Source organism: Equus asinus, chromosome 7 (assembly GCF_041296235.1).
Source record: "Equus asinus isolate D_3611 breed Donkey chromosome 7, EquAss-T2T_v2, whole genome shotgun sequence".
Taxonomy (NCBI): Eukaryota; Metazoa; Chordata; class Mammalia; order Perissodactyla; family Equidae; genus Equus; species Equus asinus.
Genome location: NC_091796.1, coordinates 5335043 through 5346981, shown reverse-complemented (window position 1 = coordinate 5346981; position 11939 = coordinate 5335043). Strand labels below are relative to the sequence as shown.

Here is an 11939-nt window from a genome sequence, read left to right as displayed (position 1 = left end):
ACCTCCTGCCATCATCCAGGAGATGTCAGCTCTCAGTAACCAAAGGTCACTTAGCAACAGGCTACACAGGCCAAAGGCTGCTCACCCAGTGTGAACTGAGTTCCACATCTTCAACTCACTCTTTGGTCCCCACGCAGGACTTAGGAAAAGAGACAAGCAGCCAGTTAATAAATACATGTAAGTGGATGTTCCCAAGACAACCCAGTTCAATGGTAATAGGGAAAAAAGGAAATTTATTAAGACGTAGAGAATGGCTTTGAGCCCGGCTATTTTGAATCGCTGTTTAGTCTGCGGCTACCTCAGGCCCCTTTTCTAAGTGCTTTGAAATGGACTAGCACTGACAACTAGGGCTAATTTTAGGATAAATGAGGTATTACTTGCTGCAGCTGCACTTTTAAGAGAATTTATATACTAAAGGGGCTGAGAAACGTTGCCCTGTGTTTCCCCTTCTGACAAAAATACACACCAAATAACTCAGGAGACGAAGTGGGTAGTCACCCCAGTTTCTCAGCTACTAAAGAGAGCCGAGACCTGGGGAAACACTCCCTAGTGTGTGAGCCCTTGTGAGGGGTCACAGCATCAGAATGACTACCATGGGCACTTCGGGATCCACACCAAAACGTAAAAAGTGTATATATATAGCCTTTCATCCAACAATCCCACCTGTAAGGATTTACCTAGGACATAATCACAGGTAAGACATTAAACCACAAAATGTGCAAGAAGAGAGGAATGGTTACATATATTATGATATATCTATATAACAAGGAGGCAGCCAGGAAAATTACTATTTACTGAAATGGAATGACGCCTTCCACATATGAGGGGGTCGGGGGCAGATTGTAAAATAGCACGTGTAGTATTTTACCATTTATGTAAAACAAATCCATGCATGAGGGTGGATGCACAGAGAGCTGTGTGGAGAACGTTCATCAAAACGTCCATGGTGGTCAGCTCTGGGCAGTGGAATTCTGGGCAGCTTTGATTTTCCTCTTTGTACTTTTCCACAATGTCCAATTCCTTATAATAATCGTGTATTCTTTTCCCCCAAAAAAATAAAGTTGTATTTTTAAAAGCTCCAGAGATGATAACCCATTATGCATAGCACATATTTCCTGAAAAACTATACTTCAAGTGAATATTTGTATTTTGAACTGTTTTTGTTCACTGGCCAACATTAAATAAATATTGGACCTACCCAATAACAAAAAATAATTATAACAATTTATAAGAAAACTTTAACCTAATCAAAATATTGACATACTTTTCCAAGTGTTTTCACACACATTATTCTTCAGGATTGTTCAAAAACCTGAAGTAGATGCAGATGATGGAATATTCCCCATTTAAGAACAAAAAAAAAATGATTTAGAGAATTTACTTGACCTGCCGAGGTCACCTCAACAACAGGTCTAGGACTGGATCTACCTTTCCTTATCACCATCCAATGCCTTCCCACGGATGTCTAGTGGGACCAGGGTTATTCAGCCTTCATTATATTAAAAGTACTTATTGGTTAACTTCTGTGGTTTTGGAGGACTTTTAGAATAATAGACACCCGCATTAAGTAGAAAGGAGGGTTATTTATTCCTTGATTTACCCATGCTGGCCTGTATAATCTGTTCCCCCTTCCTTATTTAGAATTTCCATCCACCTTAAAGATAAACAATAAGCAAAAATTAATCTTAAGTGGTTTCTTTTTTGTCTGTTTCGAAACAAAGTAGCCTCACAAGTACTCTTGGAACCTCTTCTCAAAAGTAGCAAAAATTTCCCAAAAAAAAAAAAAATTTGTAGAAATATATAAAAGAGGTCCTGCCCACAGGCTCACATTCCCAGGGTGGCCTTGTGAGATGTGGCTGTGCCACCTGTTTACCCAAGATGCCTGAGCCACCTCTACCATCAAGGATCCCTCTATATTCTCCTACGGATTTCACATTTTCTCAGTTTTATTTACCAAACTACGTATGTTAAATAATAATAATGTTCCCAGTTTACATTCATCCAAAACATATTTCCAACTGCAGCTTTTTAATAGTATGAGATTTGGAACATTATCAAACATCCTTGAAAAAAGCAAATGCATTTAGGATTTTAGCCCTAAATATGGCAACCCGTCAAGAGTAAAGATACACGGTCTTCTGTGTTTTTCAGAATTAAGGACACTGAGTCTCAAGTACCCACACTCTCTTCCCAGATCCCCAGGGCAGTCAGGTCTCCCAGGCTCAGAACCACAGGTCTCTGCAAAGTAGGCAGCCATGCTCAAGGAAAATAACAAGAAGTATGTCCCTACAACAAAACTTCCTATAAAGAACACTGCCTAAGACTCTAAAAGTGAAAGTGAGTCAGGAGTTAACAGCTTTGGGAGGCAGAATGCTGTTAAAGAGCATCCAAGACAGATCCAGAGCGTCGGAACCCCGGGATCACAGGAAATGTTCTACAGAAACAGGTTTCCATTCTAATCATGTAAAGCAGCGGGGCAACTCGACACCAAGGCATTCTGATTCATAGCATTTTTCAGGAAGATTATCTATTTCAAGACTTAAACATCTACTGACTTGAACTGAAAGCAAGTTAAGGTAACGGTCATCAATTATGTGATACTTCCTTCTTGCCTTCTACATTTTCCCATTTTACAGCTCTTCTAAAAACTGAATCAATGCTGCTGCCTGAATCACAGAAAGGGAAAAGCAAACCGGGTTTCTTCCTGACCCCAAACATCTACATTTTCATTTCAAATGACTGCACCTCAAAGTTCTATAATCATTAACCCTACTAAAAATATAATCAGATATGATAAGACTCAACTGCCAAAACATAAATTAAAAAACTAGGACTCAGGATTGAAAAACAAAAAAAAATCTAGCTCAAAATATATAGGCAACAAGGCTCATAATCTTGTAGGTCAGTATCAGATAGTAACTAAACACCTGGTTCTATTTAGCTTGCCATTAATAACAAGCCAGCCTTCCCTCTCAGGTGTCAAACCTCCTCTTGAACAACAAAACAGCTTAATAAGGCTATTATTTCAGGAGACAGAGCTCATTGCACAACTCAGAACCTTCACCTGTGTTGAGTGGAAGGCTATAATTTTTACAACACTCTCCTATTTCAACATCACCTGCCAGATTTACACCTTTACCTAAAATCTCATATTAGCACTCAGCTACACAGGATGCTATAGAAAGAAAGCCACCACCCTACCTGACCCCGCACTAGTGTAGGAGTTTGCTTTTACTGCGTACAGACGATACGGCTGCTATCGTGTTACGTGTTTAACCAGCATTATTTTATTATAATAACCCCGTGAAGTAGGCACTATTATCATCCTCCCATTTTACCTTAAATAGGGCATCTGAGGCCTAGCGAGTGTCAGTGGCAGACCAGGACCCCCTTCCACGCATCACAGTATACATTCTCTGCACATGAATACCGAAGTGCATGTAAATCTATGATATTCTGGAAGAAGCCATAAAAAATCATGCTGTCCATATGGATGGGTGAATTCCTAGTATAAGGAGACCTAGCCCACAGTAACTGAAGGTTCACTTTGGAGACAGGAAGCCCCCTTCCCCCAAAAAAGTACATACTTAGGTAAATTAGGGAAAGTAGACTATTGTTTAGCTGACATGCAAAGGCTGCATGAATTTCCGGAGCTTTGGCAAGGGAGGAAGAGAGATCTTCAGGGCTCCCTTCTGTTTCAAAAGTAGGGATGAGACAAACAGCGACGTCTAAGACAGTCACGGAAACAGGAGGGACCCGGGAAGAAGGAAAAGCCCTGACGCCCTGGCGGAGCGTCCTGCAGCAGCTCTCTGAACAAGAAAGTCTGTGTTTGTTTAAGTTGCAGGCAGCCGCCTGCAGGGAATCCTGGATGGCCCTGCTCGGGGCGGGAAGCCAAAGACCAGGATACCACGTTAAGCAGAGATGCTCACGGAAAGTAAAACGGCAAATAGAAAACACGTCCCAAAAGAGAAGGCTGGTCCCATTGCTGACCGGCTAGAACAAGACCTTGGCAAGCCTCCTCCTCACTACATGCTGTCATCCTTCCAGTCGGTCAGTTTCAAAGTGGCAGCCACTTTCCACTTCTGCCTTAACCGAGCAGGTCTCGTCCTTCAAACTCCTGCCACAGCTGACTTCAGGTTCTACTGACCCAAGTCGACAACCAATGCCTCACACTGCTCTCTGGGTCCACTCCCGACTGCTGAACTAGACTCCAGTTGGACTCACAGCTTTCTGTCTTATTCCTGCTTCCTCTAACGGAAGCTTCTGCAAATAGAAATGATGCCTCTTCCTCTCGAGTTCCAGTCTTCACTACAAGATACTGGATGGACTGATCAAAAGGAAGGGCGTGAACACCAGGGAGCAGAGAGGCCCCAAACTCAAGTCTCAGGTAGGCTGTTCTAGGAGCACTTAACCAAGTGCCAAGTGAGAAAAGTAAAGTATACAGGAGCCGCTGTAAACTTTTTATTTCTCATTATAAATAGTAGTTTTTAGTTATCTCGCTATGTTATCAAATATTAATGATGAACTCATTTCATCTCATCTTATGTGAGAGGCATTCTCCCCAAGCTACTTTCAAAGAAAGTATTGAAAACTGAGAATGAAGGAAACTGTCGTCAGCGAATTTACCCACTGAACAGCTTGTTCCCATCTCTTCCAGTTTTACTCAGAACACTGCAATTCCCCCTTTTCTGCCTCATAAGAATGAAATGTAAAAGTACATAGTTTACGGTAAAGTTTAATCATCTTCTCTTCCTTATTATCTCTTTCTGAAAAATTTACCCTTAAAAGTTATGCAAAATACATTTTAGGACAGTGATTCTCGACTAGGAGTGATTTTTTTCCCAAAGGGGACATTTGCAATATCTGGAGACATTTTGGGTTGTCACAACCGGGCGGAAGGGTGCTGCTGACATCTGGTGGGGGGAGGCCAGAGAGGCCTCCTGTAGAACACAATGCATAGGGCAGAACCCACAGAAAAGGAAAAATGCTTCCTAAGAGAATGTGTCCTGTTGTTCCTTTTTTTTTTTTTTTAAGATTGGCACCTGAGCTAACAACTGCTGCCAATCTTTTTTTCTTCTTCTTTTTCTTCTCCCCAAAGCCCTCCAGTACATAGCTGTATATTCTAGTTGTGAGTGCCTCCAGTTGTCCCTATTGTTCTTTTATAAATGCTATTCTTTTTTATAGACACAAATAAAGCACACACTGGAGCTTAAAACTCCAGAATCACACACAGTATAGGAGGGGGGAAGGAACAGCTGCACTCAGATATTTGGTGTCAATTAGACCTGATGTTATGATGCAGGGTTGTTGGTTCAAGAAACTGTAACAGCAAATAAGTTCAGCAGAAGAGACGGATCAGAGCTGACTCCCTACCATAAACCACTCCTAACTAAATCAGAACACTATCTTCTGGGACTCCACCAAATGACAATTTCACAGTAAAGTAGCTTACTAATAAGCATCAACTTCAACTTTTAAAAAAAGTTAAAAAAAAAAAATTCTCTGCAAAACAAAAGTCCTTGAATGTAAATTGTGACCCAGCTAAGACCAGGCCTCTATTTTCATTTTCCCCTCAAACTATGTAAAGAATTCCCATCACCAAACATTCTCATTTATTGTCCAGGGGATGAAGGAGGGTTAAGTGTTGTATTAAGATTTATGATTCAAACTCCCCCAGAGGGATCAAACACATCCCGAGACAGCAAAGAAAAGCCCCTAGAACTGCAAAAGTTATAACCTAATGCAAAGAATCTCATCAAAGGAATGTTTTCCTTTAAGCAAAGCAAAGTTATTTTGCAACTTCCAAAGCTGTTTAAGGATCCAGACCCACTGGCAGTTTTTACTACTCCATCTATCCGTCTTCTCTCCTACTTCATCTACGCCTCACGCCCCTCGGGGTTGATTTTCAGTCCCAAGAAGGCGGCACCTGCCCTGGTGGCACCGTCGTTATTGGATGGAGTTAACCATCACCGTGCTCCTTCCTTCCAGGCGAACAGCGGGTGGGCGCCCGGTGCCAGGGACAGCGCGTTTGCATCACACCTCAACCTCCGAACTCAGTCCCTTCTGAGAGTGATCCCATAGCTCGGGTGGGTGATCTCCAACCGGCTCCTATTAGGAATCCACTCCCGGAATAACAGAAGAGGGACAACCCCTGTCCTAGAGGGAGACCCGGTCTTTGCAAACTCAGGGATAAAGGAGATCTTTCAAAATCCTTCCGTAGCTGCGCCTTCTCCCAGGAGAGCAGCTCCAGACGCGATTTTGCTTCCCACTAACCGCTAGGGAAAGCTCTGCCACACGTCCCCGCAGGGTCTCCTGAGGCCGCTCCTGGCGTACCAGCACGCTGCGGGCTGCAAAAGTGGCTCACCCGGCCGCTAGGCTGGCCGACGCGCCTCCGGCCGCTCCCAGGTGTGTACACACTGGTGTGCAGACTCCGGGGGCGCACGCGTGGGAGCGCTTTCAGGCAATACATACACATATACACATACACACACACACACACACACACACGGGTGCGAAAACTCAGGTGTTCAGACTCAGGGGGGCGCTCCCAGGTGTGCGTGCACAGGTGTGCAGACTCGGGGCGCACACGCCGGTGTGCCGACACAGGCGTGCAGAAGCAGACTTCTCCCAGTTGTGCAAAGACGGGTGCGCACACAGAGGTGTGCAGACTCAGGAGCGTACATACAGTTGTGCAGACGCAGGGAGCGCTCCCAGGTGTGCAGGGCGGGGCGCACACGCACGTGTGAGCACACTCAGGTGCGCACACAGAGGCGCGCACGTCAACCCCGCCGCGCTGCGAACGACAGGTCAAGGCAAGGGAGCCCCAAAGCCCGGCCGGCGTCGCGCCTCACCAACTCACCTCATCCAAAAATTTGGTCAAATCGTACACCTTGTGATGCAGGATCAGCCAGGTGCTCTTGCTGTGGTTGTGCTTCTTGATCTCTTCCAGAGTGTAGTACTTCACCGCCTTGTCCGACTGCTCGGCCATTTCGCAACGCGGCGAGCCTCAGGCCCTACAGACAGCAGCCGAGCGGGACAGAGCACACAGGTCGTCTCAGCGAACCCGGCCCGGGACATTCCCCGACTTGGGGCCCGGCGCCGGGGGCAGGGCGGCGGGCGCAGCGGAGGCGGGTGGCCGGCGCAGGGCCTCCGATGATTGGCCAGAATTCGTGTCACTCTAGGGGCCCGCCCTCGGCCGACACCCTCCGCCAGCCCCAGCGCGCCCCGCCCAGCGCGCGGGTGTTAATTGGCTGTAGAGGATGCCCTTCACAGTCCAAGCTGTTGGGGCGGAGCGGGGCTTGCGTCTGCGCAGAACCGGCGGGGCGCGGGGGCGCCCGAGTTCGGTGTGCGTGAGAAGGCCGGGCGTGCTGGGGAGGTGGTTGAAGGTGGGGCCGCCGGGGCCAGTGCAGAGTCTGTGTGTGCTGGGCAGCGACCGCAACATCAAAACCGCCGCGATTACCCAACAGGTCGGGTCAGCCAGACCTGGACTTTAGTTTGTCACAAAGTCGTTCCGCTGCGAGTGTCGGGTAAACTGTTAGCGTGACCAGAGACGTCAGCGAGCCTCGTGGACGCCCAGCACGCAGCGCCATCCCTTAGCTTCGGTGATACCAGGGCGCCGCCCGGAGCCTAGTGTCTCATTTTGCTTGATAACGCTCCCTCCTTGGCCCCCCAGGATTGCCCAGTTCTCACAGAAGACGCAAACCCAGGGAAATTACTTGTTCTTTGAAAAGCAAACTCTAATTATTCCCGTATCCTGAAGTGCTCCTCCGCGACTGACCACCGACTAGGCGAGTCCTTGTCTTAGTGTCTTCTCTGTCTTTTCTCGACACGGTATTGTTTAAGGTAAATCCTAAATGATTGACAGCACTTGGCATAGAGTCTGGAAGAGTACCTACCCGGGTAGGCACTCAGGTTTACAGATGTTTCAGGAAAAAAAACAATGGGGAATTCCTATTAAAAAGTCATCTGATGTTAATTAAGGCCCTTTTCAGCAATGGTAGTTAATTCCAAAATGGACTACGCAGCAGGCACACGTGTAGATCGTCCTCCCAGGGACTCAGCGCGGTTCTTCCACATCAGGTGCTCATGGATGTTAGTCCTCCCCGCCGCCCTGCTCACCTCCTCCATAGGGATGCATGGCCATCGAGAAGAAAACGTTTTTCCAGGCATTCCAAATATTCTAGCCTTTTCATATGATGGAATACACTGATTGATTTTCAAATATTGAACCAGCCTTGCATTTCTGAAATAAACCCTACTTGTTTATGGTGTGTAATTCTTTTTACGTATTGCTGAATTATATTTTAGGATTTTTTGTATCTATGCTAGAGATATTGGCGTGTAGTTTTTTTTTTTTTTTATGCCTTGTAGTTGCCTGGTTTGGGTATCAGAGTAATACTGGCTTCATAGACTGAATTGGGAAGTGTTCCTTTTTATTTTAATTTTCTGGAAGAGATTGTGTAGAATTGCTGTTGTTCTTTAAAAGTTTGGTAGAATTCTCCAGGGAAGCCATAGAAAAAATTCTTTTTCCAGAAGTTTTAAACTATGAATTCAATATCCTTTAACAGTTATACGACTTTTCGAATTATCTGTTTCATGCTGAGTGAGTTGTGACAGTTTGTACTCTTCAAGGAATTGGTCCTTTTCATCTAAATTGTCAAATCTGTGTGTGTAGAGTTGTTCCTAGGAGCCCCTTATTATCCTTTGCTGTCTGCAGGGTCTGTGGTGATACCCTCTGTTCACTTCCTGATATTAGGAATTTGTCACTTCTCTCACTTTTTTTTTCAGCCTTGCTAGAGGTGTGCCTGTTTTATTGATCTTTTCCAAGAGCCAGCTTTTTGTCTCTGATTTTCTCTATTTTTCTTTTTTGGAATGTCATTGATTTCTGCTCTTTATTAGTTCCTTCTACTTGCTTTGGGTTTATTTTCTCTTTTCTTCTCATTTCTTGAGGTGGGAGTTTACTGTATTGATTTGAGATATTTCCTCTTTTCAAATGTACGCATTTAGTGTTAAATCTTTCCTATACATTTTAAAAATAGTAAACCAGATTATATTATTTCCCTAACAGTTCCCAGGACTGCTGAATCTCCCATGACTCCTGGCAGTGCACTGAGTCTCTGGAGTGCGTGGCCACCTCTATAATCCAATGTCAAGACTGTTTCAGATTTCAGTCCCAGTTCCAAATAACTCCAGAAGTGGTTAAAAACTAAACTTTGAGGCCAGCAACCTGGATCCTATCCCTGGCTTAGTGACTTGCCAGATGCACAACTATGAACTAGTCAGTTAGCTGTTCTAAGCCACTGCTTCTGAGATGCTTAGCACAGGGTCTGGCGCATAGAAAGCAGTAATAGATTTTAGCTGGAGCTATTATTATTATTATTCAACGAGACTTCCTTGTTCCGAAACACAGGTATGAGGAACCTATCCCATCTGCCAGGTGCTCCAAGGTGAGACAAATCTAGGCAAATTTAGAAACAAACCAGAGAAATTAAAGGAACACAAGTATTTACAAACTCCTCCTGACTTCCCCTCCAGCAAAGAAATTTTTATAAACATTTAGAAAACCAACTCTACTCCTAAAGTTCCTTGGGTAAAAATATACTGTAAAAAGCGCTCGGTCTTCTCTTCCACAATAGGGCCAAAATAAGCAAACATTATTACATTTTTTATTCCTTTTCTAATTCCTTTTGCCACTTGTGCATAAGACGCACTTGAACAGCTCTTTCCTGCCCACTGGTGAACAGTTATATTTGCCATTCTATAGTTATAACCAGAGAGAGCTGATTCCCTCAACAAATGGCACTTCTACAAAGATGGACTCCAATTCAAATATCTACATGGATAATTTGCACTATATCCATGTCTTTTAAATATCGTGTTAGCATAGGTTAACTTTTCCCTTCCAAAAGTTTCCCTGTTAGCAATAATTTTCAAAATTTTTATTCATTTTAAAATAAAGCATTTATGACTTGAAGTTTTTTTTACCCATGTGTATTTATAACACACCAGAATGCAAGTTGAGAATCTCTGATCAACTGGATTGCAGAGGCACACATGAGGAGCAGAGAGCAATGGATATTATCTGATCATAAAGCTCATTGCTGAGGTGGGGCAATTTTCCTCAGAACTTCAAACAATGACAAGTTAATTATATGTAGGATATCTTATTGTAAATACATTCTTAGGCACATTTTCCTTGTATATCCATCTCTAAGTAGGAGCAGACAAATAAGGGAAGTAAATATTTGATTGTAGGACATGGTTGCAATATTAAATTTATTTTGTAAAGATCTCCTTTTGTCCTCAGGAAAAATAAATAGAGCAAGAGTAAAATGGTATAGACAAGGAAAATTCCAGATATCCTATTTAACTTTGTAAAGGGTTCGGGGTTCTAGATAGTTCCATGAAATACAGTTGGTGGTGTTATCATCAAGTCACCCAAGTCAGAAGCTTGGGAAGCATCCAGGTTATCCTCAAAATTGAAACCATCATGAAGTCCTACAGATTTTTCCTCCTAAACGTCTCAGTAATCAGTGCTCTACTCTTTACCCCTGTACCATTGCCCCAGATCTTCCTTTCATCATTGCCTACCTACCTGCTTATAGTAACTTCCTAACAGGCTCTTCTTGCCTCTAGTCTTGAACTCCTTGGACCCATTTTCCATAGAGGGATGGATCCAAAATTAAAACCTGATGACATCCCTACTTGCCCAAGACCTTCCCATGTCTCCCAATAACTAAAGTTCAAATTTCTTACCAGAGCATCCACGATCATTCAAAATCTGCCTCTCTCTCTAGCGTCATCCTTCGTGTTTTCGACCTCAAACCTTATAGCCTAGCAACAATGAGCTAGTTTTAGATCTCCAGAGACTCAGCATCCTTTCCTCATTTCCACACCCTTGCTCAAGGCCTCTCCTCTGCCGGAGTACTCTCCCTACCTCCCTTCTCCCACTTCTTTATCCTGGCCAAGGGCTCAGGACCCTTTTTGGCTCAGCTTAGGAGTCAGCTCTGGAGGAGGCAGGTGCTCACCCGCCCCTCTCACTAGTGCCCTCTTAGTGCCCCTTGATTCCCTGATTGTGTCTATCACACACTCACTAAGCCATCAGTCTACATGCCTGTCTGTCTCACTGGACCAAGAGTTCCTCAAGGGCAGGGACAGTCAGTCACATCTGTGTCTGCAGCACCTAGCACAGTGCCTGGCACTCAGCTCACGCTCAATAAATGTTTTTTAATGAATAAGGATATAAATGTGATATAGAGGATGGCGTGTAAGTACTTGGAAAAATCATGATTATACTATAGCCAGACTGAGAAATGTGGATTAGTTTACTTATCTGTCTCTAGCAAGAGTACTAGCCAACTTTTTGAACTTTTCCCAGGACATCTACTAAAGTAAAACTGTTTTATTTCTATCCCAGTCTAGGAAACAGGGGAAAAGAGAGGCTAAATGTAGCAGCAGCATGACAATAGTTTTAAATGAACAAGTGTGCAGATCTATGACCAGTCCAAGGTGCCTGACGCAGCCACATAAGTGTATAAGTAACATGAACAATGGAGAGGGCAGTGGAGTTCCCGCAAGCTGGGGAGCTGGGAACCCCATGTCAGAAACACAGCTACCTACCTGAAGAAAACTAGCATTTAGGGGCAACAGCTGTGGCATAGTGGTTAAGTTTGCGTGCTCAGCTTCTGAGGCCTGGGGTTCATGGGTTTGGATCCCAGGCACAGGCTTACACACCACTCATCAAGCCATGCTGTGGCAGCATCCCACATACAAAATAGAGGAAGAGTGGCATAGATGTTAGCTCAGTGACAATATTCCTCAAGCAAAAAGAGGAGGATTGAGAACAGATGTTAGCTCAGGGCCAATCTTCCTCATCAAAAAAAAAACCCCAAAACAAAACATAGCATCTAGGACTTCTATGGTTGACACTAGAAGGAAGT

The 11939-nt window shown here is 44.2% G+C and overlaps 1 protein-coding gene across 1 annotated transcript in view; it reads right to left on the bottom strand.

The window, feature by feature from the left end:
- CYB5A (cytochrome b5 type A) overlaps window positions 1-8259 on the bottom strand; it is a 35991-nt gene extending 27732 nt beyond the window's left edge. The window contains exon 1 of the mRNA XM_014843772.3: window positions 6860-8259. Within this exon, the coding sequence (XP_014699258.1) occupies window positions 6860-6988 (129 nt within the window). The 5' untranslated portion in view covers window positions 6989-8259. The remainder of the gene's footprint in view (window positions 1-6859) is intronic.
- Between the last annotated feature and the right edge of the window lie 3680 nt (window positions 8260-11939).